Below are 20,280 nucleotides of genomic sequence, written 5' to 3' on the forward strand. Positions count from 1 at the left end.
AATAACAACAAGGAGAATTATGTCAATGCCTTCAGAAAGGCATTTTGAAGCTGCCAAGTTTGGCATTAACTGCAGTCTGCCCTTCTTTACTATCCTAAAACAGAGGATGCCTCTCAGCTGCCTTGCTCGGCCTCTTTTCACAGCTGCAGGTGCTGCTCTGTGCTGAGAAGGTGATGGCAAGAGGACAAGAGCAGGAGTGTAAGCTCTACAGATGCACTAAACACTGCTGGCAGCAGTAAACCCCAAGTTTTAGTTCACCTGACCCCCTGCTGAGGAGTGAGAAAGAAATTTTGCAGCCTCTGAAGGGTACATATGTGCATGCTGCTGAGTAGGCAAGCTGCAAAAATGGAAAAAATCCTATCACATCAGTGACTTCATCCCCTCACATGAACATGTCAAATGGGAGCATAATATATATGACCTCCTTCAGAAATTGTTCTTTATAACCTGTAATTCTGCAGACTACTGGTATGACATTCACACCCTAGCAGATAAGATACAAGAAAACACAGAGAAATGACCAACCTTGACACAACTAATAAAATTATTAAGCTATTGGGGTGCCTTTCCAGAAGAAAAGATTTTTATAAGTACTTTGCCTCCAGTTTGGTTTGTAGGTTACACACTGCTTGATCTACATTTATTTGTGGATTAAAACAGTCTCATATCAAGTACATCTAATGGAGGTATGAAACTCCAGCCTCACTATGGCACCCTGTCTCACCACATGGCTGCCACACCAGATCTCAAAATAAGGATAAAGTATTTGCTGAGTTGATTAATTCCTACAGGGTATCCTTTGATGCCCAGATTCTGATACTGTTATCCACACTAGATAGGAACTCAATTTTGCAATGGACTCTAATTCTGTCCTAAAGAAATCATAAAACACATTCATGGGAATACTGGATCAGTGATGAAATTCACAGCATCAGCATTTATGAGAACTATCTTGAGACATCCCAATTTATTTGGCATTTGCCAAGACAAGTCATTCTTACTTACTATTCATTCTTGTTGCATTTGAGACAATGATTTAAAGATTTAAGGAACAGAAATTATGCTTTGCTTTGCTGCCACAATGTTTTGCATTTGAAATGCTGACTGTTTTGATTTAAATGTCACCTACAATGTGGGTCAAGTGTGAACACGAGATGCAACAAGGAACTGCTTCATGATTTGTCTGCCTCTATTCCTCATGCTGCCTGTTGGCATAAGATGAAAAGCTGAGCTCCCAAAGATACTAAGAGTAGCCATCTGTATGGAAAAGGATCCCCTTTTATTCTATTTCCTATAAGGTTCTTTTTAAATTGTACCAATTTGATCCTCATGAATCAATTAAGAAGAGAAAAATGCCACTAACTTTAAGTGAGGTTATACAGCAAAGATCTACTCCAATTTCTTTCCCTTTTTCTGACTTCTCTGAAGTTGGTTGAATAGCACTATGAGCAGAATCTGGCTGTTTTTTCTTTAAATACTTAAACTCATTTCCATTCTGGCCTTCAAAGCTCCCCAAGGTACAATTTGATCTGTTAAAAGAAATAATAAAGGGCATCAGCTTTTTTCTTTATTGCTTACTCATGTTTCCCACTTTGCAGTAATTCAGCTTAGTAAACAAACAGCCCCTCTCTTTTGTGCTGGGTTGAATTCCAATTCTGCCAGTTTTGTAAACTAAAGTTTTACACTCCCACCATAGTTAGGATAACTTCATTCCCTAATGGATACTTAACAGATCTTATTATTGTATTTTTTGAGCTGCAAGAGCTGTTGAAAAATGTCTCCATTCTTTCATTCCAGGAGCTTTCCAGCTGCAACATTTTCTACTGAATAAAACATTTTCAGTGGCTTTGCCCATAAATAATGCAGCACGAAGACCAATGTAGTCCCAAATGTACATAATAAACTCAGAACTCTACTGAGGGTTTTCTAGTGACATCATAATAAAGTGCAAGAAAAAACTGAAGATGAATAAAATGTACTCAAGCTATAATTTAATACTTTTTTTACACATGATAAGAAAACTCAGACATTTGTCACAGTAATTTGGACATTTTTTTCTGGACTACTTCAAAACTAGAAGTGATATAATTTCAAAGAAGGAGGCAGAGGTATATTTCATATTTGCAAGGGCAAACTGAACGACTGAATATATCATAATTATTTCTTTTGCATGTACAAAATCCCAGGCTTTTTCTTGATGCTTGTTTATCAAATATAAAGCCTTTTAAACTTAAAAAATTAACCACACTCAAGCCTCAAGATCAGTGTTGACAAAAATTGATGCAGAATATAATTTTACTTCCCCATGAATTGTAAAGGAATTATAATTGGGACTAAACCAAGTCAAACAGTTAGGTTGTGTCAAAATACCTCTGCAGAACAACATGATCTCAAAATCTGTTCTTCAAAGTCATGATGTCAAAAGAAGAGGGTCCTTGATTTAACTGGTAATGGAGCTGTATCAGGGGAATGATTTGCTTATGCAATTCTCATCTGGTTTACATGGTTTTGTCTTAGTGCTCTACTAGATGGAAGCATTGAGATTTTTAGTCCAAAAAAGGAAATATAACAACCATAGACACCTATTTTTCAACTGGAAATGCATACGGACTGGCAATGCCTGGGAAATTTGGGCTATGGGACCCCAGCTTCCCTCTCTCTACACCCCCCCAGCCTGAGGAGCAAGCAGAAAGAGATGGAGTTTATGCAGTGAGAGGATGCTCCTAATGATGCACTCAGAGCTGCTTCTGCTCTTGGGTCTGAGCTTTGGCTTCCAATCCCAAATATAACTTGGCTGGTATAGCAGATGTGTCCTGGCCTTTGTGCTGGTAAAGCCTGGATTGGTTTTAGTATGTAAAAACCCCTGAACTAGAGGAAAAATGCCTCTGTGAGACCCTGGGGACTGGCTGGCAATGACTGAACTTAAGCTATGAACTTAGAGGAGGCCAAGGCTCCCCTTGCCCTTTCTACACCAGGGACTCAAGGTCTCAAGAGGCATTAGATGAGAGTGGGAGGAATAAAAGTAATTTCTTTCATTGTCACTTCTACAGTAATTAGATTTGGAAAGCAGCTGAACTAGAGGCAGCAAGACCTTAAGTGATGATACACAGAAGACAGAGACTTGAATCAACTAATGAAGAGAGAAATCAGACTTTTCCTTAAGGTCATAATTGAGCCTGACTTGAAGATCAGGTTTTTAACTTTCTCAAGGAAATATACAACAGAACATGCTCTTTTCTTGAAGGTAATGCTGTCAGTTTTGCAAAGAATGCCTTATGGAAAAGGCTAACTTTGAAACTCTCACATACTGTCATGGATTTATAGGCTCAAGATTAAAAGGAAAGGAAAAATGGCCAGCTGCCCCTTGGCATGCTTGGCTATCTGATGCTTCCCTGTATTTTCTGGTCTCTGCTCTGATCCAAGGGTTCTGGGGTGAGGGAGGTCTCTGGAATAGTGGGAGCAAGGATAACTCAGCATGCAGCTTGCTGAAGGAGAGGAGACTGGGAAAGAGAAGGGCAGAGAAAGAGGGTACAAGACCTAGAAAGTTTCCTGTGGAATGGAGAGATAAGATGGTCTGAAAAAAATGACAGAAATGTGTGACAGAAAAACAGGTCACCATAAAAGGAATAGGAGAAGACAAGGAAATTCCTGTCAGGGAGGCATGAAACAAAATAAATGACAGAGAGAAAAAAGAGAACAATATGAGCTGTAAATGTAGTAAGACAGCAAGCTGGGAGCAGAAGGAGCAAAAATTACCAGTAAGTGAATTTTTGTTTCTTCTTATTAATAAACCTCTGCCTTGGCAATATTCAGTGTTGAGTTCCCCATAGACTTCCTTATCAAAGTGTCAGAGCACAAGTATTGTGGGATGCATTGGAATGGAAAGCATAGCCTGAAAACACATGGTAGCATATTTTCCCATTTCAAATACTGATGTACTGGTTATCTCCAACTCAGTTGCTGCTTTCAAATTCTGTCTGTGTGTACACGTGCCACAGAATTTGGCAGAGGCCAACAATTCTGATCCTAAAGAGAAAGTGTCCCCAGGGACACTGGCAACATATGGTACATTGTTATTTTTTAGCTTTCAAACTACTTCTCAGGATCATAAGAATTTCTTTGTTTTCTCCATTTAAGTAGAACATTTGCATTCCTTTTGTGTGTCTGTGTGTGTGTTCACCCTCCTCTCCTTGAATTAAATCTTCATCAACTTACTGGATGGAGTTCTCAATGCGTGTGATGGTGAGGAAGGCTGCTAGGTTGGCCGTGTAGGAGGAGATGACAATCAAAGCAAAAAGCCACCAAGCTCCCATCATCAGTCGGGTTGCCAGGGTTGTGTAAGGAACCTCCCCTCCTGTGAGGAAGAAGGAAAAGTAAGAGTTTTCATTTGGAGAAGGAAACCCAGGTCCTCATTGCTCATGCATTGTGCAGGAGAACAAGCCCCCAAGGTCAACTGAGTCAAGCAGTTTACTAAAGCTGTGCAGTGAAAAGTAGTAAAGGAAGCCCACACTGCCAGTCACCATTGTTGGATTTAATCTCTTTTCCTATTGTGCCTTTAATTGCAATTCATCTGCTAGTAGTGTCCAGAAATGGAAATAGACTTCAGGATTTCAGAACAAAACAGCAGAAGTAAATTCTTACAATGTTCTTTCCTTAAAGATCTTATCTACAAACTTTAGGTTCTCAATAATCAAAAATTACTTAAATAAAGTTTAAAAAAACCCCATAAAAACATAATTACTTTTCACAGTTCTGTAACCAAGCAGATGCTCATGGGAACCATATGTATGTATTCAACTTGCTGCAAGTGAACTTGGGCATGCAAAAAAAGCCCCAAAACATGTTTTGAAGAACACACAATTGTTTTCTGTATTCCCATAGTTACTTAACTTTAAAACCCAGCAAAACCTTAGCAACAATTAAACCTATCAAAATGAGCTGCATAACACTGCTTGTGTGACCAGAGCCCAGCTCAGAAAGCCATGAGAAGCATTACTTTTTATTTACATGTCTAACCCCAAAATCACTGGTTCATAGTCTTTGAAAGAACTCTTTCAGTTAAAAACACACAAATAACAGACTTTTAGATGTAAGGAAATTCGTCATTTTAAAAATACCCATTTTGTCTGCAATATAGATTTTGACACAGCCACCAGTAACTAGTGAGAGCAGGTGAAGGGAAGAAAAACTCAGTCAGCTTCTCAAGAAATTCACCCTTTTCCTTTCCCCCTTCTGCTCAGCATTTTGAAAAGTTATCATTATTTTGGAGACAGCTTTCTCAGATGCAAACTCTTATGATGGTACAATGCCTTGGATTTGTAAAAGCAGCTTGCTACAGATGTAGCCATCTAAAAGTATTTTGTGCTGTCTCCCTACTTGCCTAAAAACATAAAACCTACACATTTTCCCAGCAAGTAGATATAAAGGGAATAGAAATTAAAAGTATTCCTATTCTGCATACAAATAATTTTCAGTTCTGTATACAAACCAGACATTTAATCAATGCTTTGAATATGAAGGATCACCTTACTGTTCAAAGTTTATCCTACCTGTACAAAGCATTGGGAACCTGCATCACCATACAGTAAAGAAATCTGAAGCTTTTTTCCCTACTTCAGTGATGTGAAGTTGTACCATATGTGAAATAATAACTGTTCCCATTAATTTATATTTCTGGTATATAAGTATTGAGATTCTTTGCCTTTTAAGAATTCCAGTATTGAATGACATTATCTATCTATGAGCCTTTTATATATATGACTGTATGACTTTTTGCAGGATCATGTACTGATAGGATGGGGGGGACAGTCTTACACTGCAAGAGGGTAGATTTAGGTTAGACATTAGAAAGAAATTCTTCACTGTGAGGATGGTGAGGCACAAGTTGCCCAGAGAAATTGTGGGAGCACCCTCCCTGGAAATGTTCAAGGCCAGGCTGGATGGAGCTTTGAGCAATCTGGTCTAGTGGGAGGTATCCCTGCCCATGCAGGGAGGTTGGAACTAGGAGATCTTTAAGGTCCCTTTCAAACCAAACTATCTTATAATTCTATATTAGATCTGTGCAGTCAGAAATAAAGTTCCATTTCTTACCAAGATGCCCTGTAATTAACAGAAATAAGAATGTACTGATCAGATAAGGAGGTATTATTCCAATATAAGGGCCTTCAAAGCTGAACATCAATATCTGAAAATTTGGGTTTTCTCTGCTACATAAATTTTAAGGTATCTCAGTACAATATCTCTAATTTACAAAAGTTTTTACAATGCCTTTGGAATTCTTTATTTAAAAATTCTTCTTAATAAGAAGGAAAGATCAGGAAGCTCTATCAATTAATTGGAAAAGGCTGTCTATCCTCTTAACTTTCAGGTGTCAGTCCCTGCAGGTAATCTTCATACTGAATTGAAATGGGCAGAATGACAGAGAAGCAGGCAATGATCCTGGACATTTTTGCATCTTCCATTTTCAGCTTAAATAAGTAAAACTTCACGTTCTCACAATTTTTATTTAAACTGAATGTCTTAAAAGAGAGGACCACTAAAAGTCACACACCTGCCTTCTCTTTGTTAGGGGAGGATGCTGTGCAACAAGTGAGCACGAAAGCCATCACAGACCCCCTGCAGTTCATACAGTGCAGTTTTCCCATACTTCAGCAAGGTTGCCCCCAGTATTCACTGTTGTCTTTCCTTTTTTTAACACAAATAAACCAGTATCAAAATAATACACCTCTCCTGCCCCTAAAGTCTTCAACCATCTAAACTTCAATCTAAAACAAGACTGATACCACCACTGCACAGGTGCCTGATTTTTAAGCAGTACAGGCAGAGCAGTCCACTTTTCCCAAAGAAAGAAAGAAAAAAACAAAAATCAAGGGACATCTTTTAATGCCACAGTATCATTTCTTTGGCATCTATTGGGAGACTTAATGAGATACAGCCTTGTTCTATTGTACTGTTTGCTAAAATGCTTCCTGCACCCTGACAACTTACCCTAAGAGACCTCTTCAGTCCCTTCCCCCAGTTTTGTTTCTAGGGCTAAAACTTTTCCAGAGTTTTCTTTCAGTCCAAATGGACATGTTTTCTCAGGGGAGAAGAGCACTCAGTCATTCAGGAGGGCAAGAATCATTGGTTTTCTATCAACATTTCCAGGAAAAAGAGCTTCAGACTTAACAGTGGCTATTGTTGATGGTAAATCAGTATGCAGAAGCCACCTGCATGTCCCTCCCTGGGCCCTGCTTCCCAATACCTACTATGAGTTTAAGATGCACAGAAATCTTTATGGATAATCTACATGGGGCTGTTCACAGGACATAAAGTGCAAGAGCAGAGGAAGCCAAGAAGATGAAACAAGTCTTTCCACGCTATTATTTTTCTTATCCCACCAACAAAGCTTCATAAGCCCTAAAAGGCAAAGGGTGACACATATGCTGGTGACCAGAGTAAAATCTGTCCTGCCACACCTCAGTCCTACAGCAAAATTCATCAGTAGGAGATCACATGCTGGTTGTGGTCACACTGGAAGCACTCCTGTGCTGATGTCCTGGTTTGGGCCAGGATAAAGGTGATTTTCTGTCTTGTACTTTTGCTTTTAGCTAAGTCTTGTAAGTAGCTGCACTTGCTGAAATTAACAGCAAGTTTCTCAGTCAGTGTCTGCTTCTAGGACTGATAACACTCGATGTTTATAGTTACTGCCAGAGACTGGTGTGCAGAGCTAAGGACACTGCTCAGCTCTGAGGAACATTTTACCCTCCAGAAGGAATAAAGAGGTCCCACCTGCAGCCTCCTTTGGGGAGGAACGGACAAGACAGATGCCAGAATTGACCAAACAGAGTATTCCATCCCATACACGTCATACTCAGTATAAATTTGAGGCATCAGGAGGGCCAAGCCAGCTTCCAGCTTCCGGCTCTTCCTGCCTTTCCTGCTTCCCTTCCTTCCCCTGGCATCCTGGGAGGATTCCATCCATTCCTCTGCCTGTGCTCCTGATCCGTGCCAGCCCATATCTGTGTGTTCCTGCCTCCAGTTCCCAACTGCTGCCGACTCCAGGAGTCCAGCCTGGACTTTCCCAGGGCTGCCCTGCAGCCTCGGTGGTGACGTGAGAGTTACTGGGGGAGGGAGGGGAGGAACGTGGGATCCATTTTCCTGTATATTTGTATATATTTAGTAATTTTTCCTACTTATCATTACTGTTTCATTAAAGCTGTGTAATTTAGTTTCCAACCCATAAGTCTCTCTCCCTTATTCTCTCTCCTTTCTTTATCAGGGAGGAGAGAGAGATTCATAGCGTCTGTTACTCAGTTTCATTGCTGGGCCAGTGTTAAACCCTGACAGCTGAGCAACACTTGAGAGTACTGAGCTTAAACATGAAACAAATGGAAACCAAAGCAGGCACTCAGCAGCCCTGGATTTGTGTTGTCACATTAAGAGACAGACCTCAAATGAATACAGAGGCTGAATTATTCTTTAGACTTAAGAATCATGGAATGGCTGAGACTTGGACCTTCCCATACACTGGCAACAGGGTATGATGAGGCACAAACACAACCATCTGTAGATCACCAATGTTGTGGCTACAGCTCCTGATTTTATTCAGCTGAAGCTATTGATGTGCACTAAAAACCATTTAAAAATCTAATCTGCCTTTAAAAATTTCAGATTGCACGTGCAGGAAAGGAAAAGGTATTTTCCAGAGTAAATAGAACTAGCAAAAAGCAATCTTATTGGGAGCTTTCTGAAAGAGCTGAATTACTGTAGAAGTGACAGTGAAAGAAATTAGTTTTAGTCCTCCCACTCTCATCTAATGCAGCTCTCCTTCATCAGTCCTAAATTGCTTTAATTCTGTCCTACTTCAGATGACAGGGATGGACTAAAACTCATGAACTTTTGTTTATCCTCATTTCTTTCTGAGTGATTCAAGCTAAATATCAGAAGGAGAGAAAAACAATGCATTGTCTTGACAATGCAAACAAGATAATATTTAATTATGACAGACCTAAATACCAGAAAAACAACTTAGGAGATGAAATGTGAACCAGTACAATTCCCATACAGTTTTTCAATTCCTTTAAAGTTATTCTCCTTTGTTAGCAGTAAGTTTAAAGGTTTCTTCAAGTCAAAAATTGAGAGTGAGATTTTGGTATTCTGCAATACTGGACTAAATTTGAATAATTCAGAATGGATAGTCTGTTCCTCCAAATTTCTTGTTCTGAGGGATTTGTCAGCTGCTTGCCTGAAGAAAAAACTGTGTTCATCTGCATAGTCCAGAACTATGAAAAAGTTTCAGAATGAAATGGAAAAAGATATTTTTGGTGGACAAAAAGAAATGGTGAGACATTTCTTGGAGAAGTTTTAAGTAGAGATGTCATTTCTGAGATCAAGTCTGGTGGTAGCCATCTTGCTGAAAAATGATACAATTTCTGTCATCCAGGCAGTCTAAATGTGCAAGAGTGTGTCTTTCTCTGATTAAATACCCATTTAACAGCTTCACTGGGAATGCACAATATTTACAAATCATTTGCTAAACAGCTCAAAAATATTTCTTTTGCTATTACGAAAGCAAACAGCTTGGCATCACAGAGACCACAATGCAGAGAAAACTTGGAATTGATTACTGAGTGATGGAATGGCAGTAATGATGGAATGGGAGGGGTTGGAAGAGACCTCTGGAGATCATCAAGTCCAAAGCAGGATCACCTAGGGCAGGTCACACAGAAACACATCCAAAAGGGTATTTAAAGTCTCTAGAGAAGGAGACTCCACAACCTCTCTGGGCAGCCTGTTCCAAGTGCTCCACTACCCTTATAGTACAGAAATTTTTCCTCATATTGAGATGGAACTTCTGGTGTCCAGTTCATGTCCGTTGCCCCTCATTCTAACCCAGGGCACCACTGAAAAGAGACTGACCCCTTCTTCTTGACAGCCACCATTCAGATATTTGTAAATGATAATAAGATCCCCTCTCAGCCTTCCCTTCTCCAGACAAAACAGCCCCAGGTCTCTCAGGCTTTCCTCAGCAGATGGATAATGCCTTTTGAAGATTAATTCTTGAAATATAATTTTGAAGCAACAACACACACAGCAAATACGTGAAGAAAAGCTTGAATGAGAGGGCTGGAGAAAGGACACCACAAGAATCATGGCTTGCAACTTCAATATGTGATAATCACAGCTCCCACAGACATCCCAAAGACTGGCTTCTTATCACAGAGAAAACTCAATTTGTCACTGATGCTTACCAGCAAGGCTACCCTACCATTCTCACTTTAGCAATGTATCTCAGCTGCTAATAACTTCAAAAAACCTCAGTCATTTAATCTGCATTAGTCTCTGCTAGAGGTCTGCAATGAGAGGAATTTCTACACAAGAAGTTTTGGCCAGAATTTTTTCAGGTAATTTTGAGAACTTCGAAAAAAATGTCAACTGTGTCTGTTTTGCTGAGGCATTCTAATACTATCAAACTTGAAAGCAAGGATCTGGATTGCTCTTGGAAAAGGAAGGTGAAAAAATACTAGGGTGGGTTATCTGGGGACAGATTTGGGTTTTGCTTTTTCTTGCAAAAATTCTGTCCACATTCAGGGAATTGTTGGCCTTCAAAAAGAAGCACAAAGGAGTGGGAGTTGGCTGCAGTTTAGCCTTTAGCTTGTTAGAACAGCCATATCAATTATGTTGTGCATCTGCATTTTTCACTTGCAAAACATAAAAAAAGTGTAGAGTTCTGTTGCAAACAGTTCAGATAAATGTACTACTTATGTTTTCTTTGTAAAAGGGACATTTAATAGAGAGTGGGTGTAAGAGAAGTAGTTTGTATTAACAAAAAAAGCAAGGGCATTTTATATTTCAGCTATTTTTGCCACAAGAAACAAAACCTAAAGTTTGACTGAGCTCTGTTATCTTTACAAAACTCTGCAAAGCATAGCTCTTCAAAGGCAGAATCTTTTAGGGCATTAGCTATTGCTATTGTTCTGTTAAAAACTTCCTTGATAATATAAAATCTCTCCTGTTTTCAATTGGAAATATTCAATTCAGCATAGGACAAAAAAAAAAAAAAAATACTTTGAGTCAATGAAGCCTGTACCTTTTTGTACCAGCTGTGAAATAAATACAGCTTGGAAGATGTTGCAAAATCTCTCTTCATGAATTTTTCTTCCTTTCTTTGCATTTTTCTCCCATTCTTCCTTGAACTGTGAAGGATGCATTCATTTCCTTAGTGTACAAGCTGGCATGTCATAACCTGAGTTTGTAATATTACATTCTGTGCTGAAGTTAACACCCAGTGACCACAGCAGGCATGACATATAATTTGCAGCAGGAGAATACAACCCCTTGAGTCAGTAATGCCTTCCAAATAGGCTTGTAAATCAGTGGCTGAATTCCCTACCCTGGCAAATACTGGCAGATTGCAGGGGATTGAGAGTAGGGAAGGAACTGAGCATGAGGCTGGCAGCCAGATTCTACAAGGTCTGGATAAGTTCAAGAGCCAGCTATTGCTTTTAGTCACTACACCACCTGCTCCTCCCCTGGCATTTTGGTTTTATTAAAATGTAATTATCTGATTTTAGAAAAAAATATTATTTAATATATATATATTTATATATATATGAAAAGAAAAAATCAGGTATTTCATTTTTCAAGAAACATTTCTTCAGGTCTTACTTCCTAAGAAGAGAACACTACATCTAGATATTATTACTACCATTACTATTAACAGTCACAATACTACAAATATATGAGGTAGTAGGTAATATGTACTGTTTTGTTTTGTTTTGTTTTTTGCTTCACTGGAAGTAGTAGGATTGGAAAGCAACTTTTTTTTTTTTTTTTTTTCAACTAAAGTGACTATAAAAGCATCCATCAAATCCAAAGGATCAATAAGCTTTTTTTTTTTAAATAAAACCATAGAAGAACCAAATAAATAAAAATAAAATTTAAAGAAATAAAATGGTTTTAAATAAAACCTCGGGGATTTTCATTGTCAAGATACTCTCACATATTAGTTTTCCAAAAGTAAACATGAAGTCAGTGAGAAAAAAACCAAACACTTTGAGAGACATTTATAACATTTAAAAATGTTCAGATATTTAGACATTTTCATATTTCCTTCTATTTACCATAAAAATAATCTAGTGGAGCCATTGTCATTTCATGGAAATGTTGGTTTTCATTAATCCTAAAATCTGAAATACCAAATAAATTTTTGATGTCTTACCTTCCTAGCATACTACTGATAGTGATGACATTTTCATATGCATCCACCAACAGCAGTAGAACTCCCATGAGTTTATAGCTCTCTTATCATTTTTGCTGAATATGAATTCTTTATATATCAAACACTGTGAGCTTAAGGGACAAACCAAACATCTTATCTCTGTCTAGACTTAACATTTCCTTGTGTAACCTCTGTTATCAGCCTCCAGCAGCATTCTTTCTGTTCAGGTTGTGTTCACTGTCTGGCTCTGGTAAGGCTCCCAACAAGACATTAAAAAAAAGCATTTTTCTGTATGCCACTGTTGTACTAAACATGGACACACTTTGCTTTTCTTATTATTTCCATAGCTTTCTTCCTTCTACTCTGGATGATTTCGAGAAGGACTCTCACTGTACTCTTCAAGAAATCCTAATGATTTGTATAAATATCTATCTTCAATACCAGACTACTAAAAAGTGATATCTTTAGGAATTTTGAAGTGCCTGTCTTTATTTTTGAAATCTTTTGAGTTGTTGCATCCATATATTAAGATGGAAGAAACACTTGAGTTGAAGGTTAAGTTTGGTACTTAGGTTTTACATCAGGGTTTTTTTGCCAGTTCTCCAGGACTCAGATCAACAAACAGTGGTCCTGGAAACTCCTTATCGAGGTCTTTTAAAATGTATGGATTTTAAAATGTTTGGATTTACTGCTCTGTCAGAAAATATCTGACATTAGTAGCTGCCAGCTAAAATCTCTTGACTTGCTCTTGACATGCAAAGTATTTAGCTTGCTTTTTCACAAACACAGAAAAGAGGTATTTATTGCCTTCCTGGCATGTGTCTTTTGATAGACCCTCACCTAATGAAAGATTTTCATTAAGTTTTCCTTAGCTCCTAATAAAGGCTCATCTCTGTGTACACTCCATGTCATCTTTCCTGAAGTTTGGAGCTTCTCTTTGCTGTAATGTTCCTTTTTCTTTCCATCTCCTCTATATGTGCATTCAAGATGCTTCAGGATCACCAGTCTGAGACTTGAAACAGGACATCATTCAGGTGGAATGACCCTATCATATCTCACATTTCCCCTTAGGAATCACAGATGCACTTGAGAAGCCAACACTATCCTCTGCTCCAGTGTGACCTGGTGGTCTATAGCAGAGATTTACTCCCACTGCATTTTGTGACACTCTTTTTCTTTTTTGCCCACCTTCTACATTTGTCTATCTGTACTTCAGTGTCATAATTCCTACCAGTTTTCAGTAACACCATGAAGACCAAATTTTGATTTGCAAGAGAGTAATTCCAACTCCTCTTGTTTATTACTAGATTTCTTGCACTGGCCTATGGGCAATTAAAGAATGTATTCATTTGGTGCCCTCATTATTTTTTTCCCTCTTGATATCTTTCTTCTGACTAAATAATCACTTGCACTGCCCCATTTGCTGTTGCTAGTGTCATGACCCTCCTACTAATCTCATTCCACTTGATCCCTAGAAGACTGATTCCTTTCAGCTGGGTGTGGAAACACTGCCCTTATTACACTCCCAGAAGAGAAGCAATGATTCACAAAACAAAGTCTTCCTCGTTTATTTCTCCCCATCATGTGACAGGAAGAATGTCTGAGACATTCCAGCTTCTCCTTCATGCTTATTTCAAATCATTCCTAGTCATGGGAAATCTGAAAAAGAGTTTGAGAAGCAGCATTTTACAGATGCTTTTAGATCCTTATCAACAACTCTGGGAGGCAGTTAACCTGAGGGTCTATGCATGCTTTGGGCAAGTGGATGTAGACTCTCTCTAGCCACCTAACCAAGGAGGCCAAACCTCTAGTGTGAGAGATTTACCTGGGAAGATTTACCTTGGTTACTGCTGGCCAATAATCACCTCCAAGGTGTATTTCATATCTTGCAAAACACCTCTTGAAAATCCTCTGTTTCCTACTGCTGTGCATCTGTTTGGATATGCATTTGGCATTTGCTTTGCACACTAAGGCTCACTGCTCAGCTTTGTTTCCTCATTAATATGAAGAGATCACCCATGCTGAGATTTCAAATCCTGGGGCAAATCAAGGAGCAGTGGCACTGCCACTAAGCCTTCATCAAGTTGCTCCCCAGTGTACCCAGCATAAATCTGGTCAGAGGGCCCCAACACATAACCTGATGAACAAAAAGAAATATCCAAAAGATGGCCAAAAAAACTACTCAGAAGCTACACAGGACCTTCAGTCGTGTACTTTGAAACCTTCTTATCTGAAGCTAGAAAAAGCTCTAGCACTGAGGAAAGAGCTAATGCTACCCAGTACAGAGCATTTCAGCCCATTACAAGGCTCCCCACTGGGTTAGTAACCTATGGAGTGTTTTTAAGTTTGAATCTCTGTTACTTGTATTGTCAAATTATTTTTCTACCTGTTCTCTAATACCAAGCCTGCCTAGCTTGCTGTCTCTACCGTAACAGCTTCATTCTAGTGACAGAGGGCTAACCATTTGGCCACCAGACTTCCCTATAAAACTCTGCCAAGATGCAGCAGGAGCTGTCATAGACACCCTGGATTAAAATTTTGTTTGAAAATTGATTTATCTGAAAAAGTTTGTGAGATACAGCTATTCACTACATGCTTCCTATCACTTGCTTAGGCAGAGGCTCCCTTTTCTCCCTGGATGGAAGTAATACACAACAGTAGGCAGAGGATCTAAAAAGCCAGAAAATAATTTGACAATAGCACTAAGGGCAAATCAAGGAGGGCAGCCTAATATCACATTCCTTTAGGTACATGGGAGTTGCACCAATAAAGGTCAGCTTTACCACTGTCTGAATCCTCAGTTACTGAATATAGGCTTTCTATAATGTTCACCATCTCCATTATAAGAACAAATGTGTCAGTCTCTTTTAAAATCACTCCTAAGCTGTGACTGGACTGTATAGGATTCAGCCTCAGAAAAATCTAGACAGAACTAAGCTCTGTCACTACTTTTTAAAGATGCTGAATCTTATAACCGTATATATTTATAGCTTATATTCCATAAACCAAACCCCTATTTGTCCTAAACACAGCCATCAGGTTTGCAAAGAAGAAATCAGAGTCAAAAGCAAAATCTAATGGACTTTGTTTAAGGTTATATTAAACAGAAATTAAAGTCTCTGTTTAAAAATGAGAATAGTACAATGATGAATATTTTTAATTACTTTTTATGTTCAGGAACTCTTAGATAAAACCCAAACATTTAAACATACACTGAAAATATAAAAAAGGGTCTAATAACTGCATTCCAGAAGAAAGGAATTTAATGTGATAATGGAAAGTCTAAGCTCTTTTCAGCTGAGCTGAGATTCTAATTTTCTGCATCACTAGCAGTGATAATGTTACACAAACACTGTTCAATCATTAAATTAATTCCCATTAAATCAATGTCCTTAAAGGCCGAACAGTCCTTTAATAATTACCTGATTAAAATGATGTTAGCATAACATATTAGTTATAGTATATTTATAATTCCCTTCCCAACAGTAAATTGTTTGTTTCCAGCCATCTTGCTGAAATGGTGACAATGAGGCAAAAGTTGGGTAGGGAAGCACATCATATCACCACTCAGCAAACGGCTGTAGTCCAGTTTCTCCTGGTACTGGTGATACTTCAACAACATACATTAATCATATTTACATTGCTGTTATGCAGGATTTACAGCACAGAAACATAGAATCATAGAATTGGCTGGGTTGGAAGGGACCTCTGAGATCATCAAGTCCAACCCTTGATCCACTACCACTGCAGTTCCCAGCCCATGGCACTGAGTGCCACATCCAGTCTCTTTTTAAATATCTCCAGGGATGGAGAATCCACCACTTCCCTGGGCAGCCCATTCCAATGTCTGATCACCCTCTCCCTAAAGAAATTCTTTCTAATGTCCAACCTAAACCTCCCCTGGCACAACTTGAGACCTCTTGTGCCCTCTTGTCTTGCTGAGAGTTGCCTGGGAAAAGAGACCAACCCCCCCCTGGCTCCAACCTCCTTTCAGGGAGTTGTAGAGAGTGATGAGGTCTCCCCTGAGCCTCCTCTTCTCCAGGCTGAACAGCCCCAGCTCCCTCAGCCTCTCCTCATAGGATCTGTGCTCCAGTCCCTTCACCAGCCCAGTTGCCCTTCTCTGGACCTGCTCCAGCACCTCAATCTTCTTCCTGAACTGAGGGGCCCAGAACTGGACACAGGACTCAAGCTGTGGCCTCACCAGGGCTGAGTACAGGGGCAGAATCCCTTCCCTGGACCTGCTGGCCACGCTGTTCCTGATACAGGCCAGGATGCCATTGGCCTTCTTGGCCACCTGGGCACACTGCTGGCTCATGTTCAGCTTCCTGTCAATCCAGACTCCCAGGCCCCTTTCTGTCTGGCTGCTCTCAGCCACTCTGTGCCCAGCCTGGAGCTCCCCATGGGGTTGTTGTGGCCAAAGTGCAGGACCCGGCACTTGGCCTTGTTGAATCTCATCCCGTTGGAATCAGCCCAACTCTCCAGTCTGTCCAGGTCCCTCTGCAGAGCCCTCCTGCCTTCCAGCTGATCCACACTCCCCACCAGCTTAGTGTCATCTGCAAATTTGCTGATGATGGACTCAATCCCCTCATCTAAATCATCAATAAAGATACTAAACAGAACCGGGCCCAACACTGATCCCTGGGGGACACCACTGGTGAGCGGCCACCATTTTGAGGCAGCCCCGTTCAGCACCACTCTCTGGGCCCGGCCCTACAGCAGTTCCTAACCCAGCACAGAGTGCTCCTGTCCAAGCTCTGATATATGCTTACTATTATTTTAGGGTATATTGCCACCCCATCTTAACAAATAACCTTGCACACTGGCAACCTTCTGATTAGATTTCAAGCGATACTGAGACCCAATCTTTCTACTACTAGCGGCTGGATTGAAAAGCTCCAAAGCCTCAAACAATCAGCTACAATTATCATCTGTGGTGCATTCTCATAAATGGCTAAGAATCTAACTGTCACATGTAGTTTGCATAGTGGTGGCCTTTCCATAGACAATGTAGTACCTTGCAGGATGGCAAAAAAACCCCAAACTGTGCACAATGAACTGAAAACAGGCCATCTCTACATACAATTAGCATTAAACTGAATAGTGTCATTAATGAGGTATTAAAGTGCTGCTTTAGCTAAGAGCCTGTCAGGGACATTATGAACATGAGAGAGAGAGAGTCCTGTTTGGCTGCAACTGAGCAACTATGGACTGAACAAAACAAAATTCAGTGATACCATAAGGACAAACAATAACAACAGTGTCTTTTGACAGGTGCTTTTTCCATAATCTCTTTTTTGTTTTTTATCTCTACACTGTTCTGTGACTCCATATTTTGTGTGTGAAGGGAATTTTTAAAGAGACCACATACTGTAAGATAGCTTTTTGCTTGAACTTCCCAAGAATTATGAAATGCTTTCTAAATCAGAAATTGCAAGATTTCCAAGTATCCATAATCACAGAGTGGCACCTGACTACTTCAGAGGCAAGTGATTACAAACAAGTCAGATGTTCAGGTTTCATGTCAGTAATTCTAGTTATCCTTTTAATTTTGAGAGTGTTTCTGTGCAATGAACTCCTAACCTTAAGGAATTCCATCATCTCTAATGCAAGAGCTCTAATTATCTTCCTAAATAACACAATTTAAAATTTAGACTCAAATTTCACTTCAGGTTAATCCTGTAACATTGTTGTTAAAGTGATCTCTCAATCTCAGAAGAACTAAAGTAGTACCATGACAGTTCTTAGTGAGCAGAGGAAAGAAGAAAACTCTTACCCTTTCAAGTTTCACTGAGAATAATTCTAGAATGCCATTTACTAGTGAAAAGCACTACTAAAAATGCTTATGTTTGAAAGTTAAATAACCTGGTTTTTACTGCAAATCAGCTATCACCTTGCTTAATATCATGAGTCAAATGTGTTGGAAGTGAAAAGCTACTTCAAAGATGACTTTACTGGGTAGCAAGGATTTTCCTCTTTGGGAACAGATACAGAAATGAAAGCAGATATTGTAAGGGCAGAATATGTGCTTATATTTAAAAGTTTTCTATTAGCAAGTATATCTGAGCATGAACAACGAACACTCCCACTCAATAGATTTGTTACCACTGTTCCTTAACAGTGGCTTTGCAGAGGATTTTATCTTTCCCCTTCCCTGTTATCTTTATCCTAGTATGTGGGAAGCTGACTCTTCAGCCAAAACCTTCTTTGCTTTCATTTGGTAGAGGAGGTATCACACATTTTTAGCCCAACACCATTTCACTAGCTTCAAAAACACTGAAAAAGTAAAGTCTTCTTTATGATCTCTCCCTCCCCTATTGACAGTGGAAGAATAAAAATTAAGCAGCAGGAGGTTTCTACACCAGTGTGCTGCTGTAATGAAGGCAATTCCCTTAACTTGTATGCTGGGAAGCTGACCAAATATAAAATACAAATAAAGAAACCAACAGCTCTAATTTTCTCATATTTCCTGAGAGTGGACTTTCATCTCAGCCATCAGGGAAAATAACAACAGGTTGGTTAACTTAATCAACAGACTAATTTGGTACCTTTATTTCCTTCCTTTCAGTGTTAATTCTGGCCTATTATTCCTTTTACACACAATTCAATATTACAAGAGGTCTGAGGAAAAAGAAGCCTCAACAGCTGAAGAAGGAAGACTTTCCTGTCAGCAGCTTCAAAACCTCTTTAATGTTCCTGCCTTTACAGTTTGCTGGCAATTTTCCTGGCACCTGCCCACCAGCTGGTATGATGAAGAAGAGCTGCAGGGGTGGATACAGCCATGGTACAGCTGTAGCAGAGGAGGGACTCCCCACAGACCAGAAAAGCAATGGAAAAATACCCCGGGTTCCCCTTCTAAACCCACGCTCATCTGGTGTGTTGGATATCCTCTGCTGAAAAAGGCTGATCACTTTGTAGAAGAAATTGCTCTCATCCAAGCAGAGCAGTGTTCTTAATAAAGCTAAAACTCATTCCTTACTTCTTCCCTACCTTAAACAGCCAAAAGCAGTGACTTAAGTGTAAGCTTCTGTGCAGGGAAATCAAACAGCAAGGCAAGTAAAGCTTCCCCCTTGAGCTTCTAAATGTCTGCACATAAAAAGGTGGGTTACAGCCCTTGTTCATGCAAGAAACACTTTGTTCCTGGCTAAATTGTTTTTCCTCATTCCTTCATTTTAAATATATTATACACAGGTGAGCTCTGAAAAGCCAAAACCCATTACTCGATCTGAATATAACTTATCCATTCTTTACAAATGTTGTATTAGAAATATAACAATTAAAGAAGCAGTTGTGAGTCAAATATTCACCATAGGATCCTTTTGAAAGAACAGGGTAAATTTGATGGATGCCACAGACATCCAGTTCTGCTTTCCCTATTACCTCATTTGGTCTTGATCAGCATTTATACTACAGTCACTCAGACATTTCCTTCTCACAGTCAATTAATCAACCTTGGAGCTAGTCCTAGGAGAATGAAGGTGTTTTTTTGGGCTTTCACACTGCCATTCATCCTCCACATCCTCTCAGAAGGTGTGTCAGGAATAATATCTCTAAATATACTGCCTCATGTACCCAGTGCTATTACTCAAGGAAGCAGGTGCACACAAGATAGAGAAATCCATTATTTTAGATGCCTCTGAGAAGTGCCTGAGTCTTAACTTCAATTTAGTGGAAAATCCAAGCATATCCCCTGGCAGTTAAGTGCTACTGATATCACATTGCTGCAGAGAAATGCCCACGCTACTAAACATTTTACTTGGAGCATGATTACTCCTTGGAATTACATTTTCAAAAAGAGGCAATCAAATAAGCCATTGAAAGTGCTATACACATGATGCTATATCCAACGTTTGCAAATGTGTACAGGATAATAATTCTCAGCATACGTTGTCAGCTCCAGTGATCATTTGCAGTTGCCAAACACATTTGAGACATAGGACACACCTGTCAAAATTTACTTATTTTTTAATGCTGTTAGAGGGCTGGCCAAGCCATTGAAACATGAGGAAAAGGAGCATGGGTACCACAGGGCTGCAGTGTCTTTTTCACAGAGTTTTTATAAATGTGACTTTATACAGTCA

At 39.4% G+C, this 20,280-nt stretch overlaps 1 protein-coding gene across 1 annotated transcript in view; it reads right to left on the reverse strand.

The window, feature by feature from the left end:
• GRID2 (glutamate ionotropic receptor delta type subunit 2) overlaps positions 1-20,280 on the reverse strand; it is a 683,099-nt gene that overhangs the window by 93,572 nt on the left and 569,247 nt on the right. Inside the window, exon 12 of the mRNA XM_071742831.1 lies at positions 4,216-4,354. Coding sequence (XP_071598932.1) covers positions 4,216-4,354 — 139 coding nt within the window. The remainder of the gene's footprint in view (positions 1-4,215; positions 4,355-20,280) is intronic.

The sequence above is a fragment of the Heliangelus exortis genome, chromosome 4, assembly GCF_036169615.1.
Source record: "Heliangelus exortis chromosome 4, bHelExo1.hap1, whole genome shotgun sequence".
Classification (NCBI taxonomy): Eukaryota; Metazoa; Chordata; class Aves; order Apodiformes; family Trochilidae; genus Heliangelus; species Heliangelus exortis.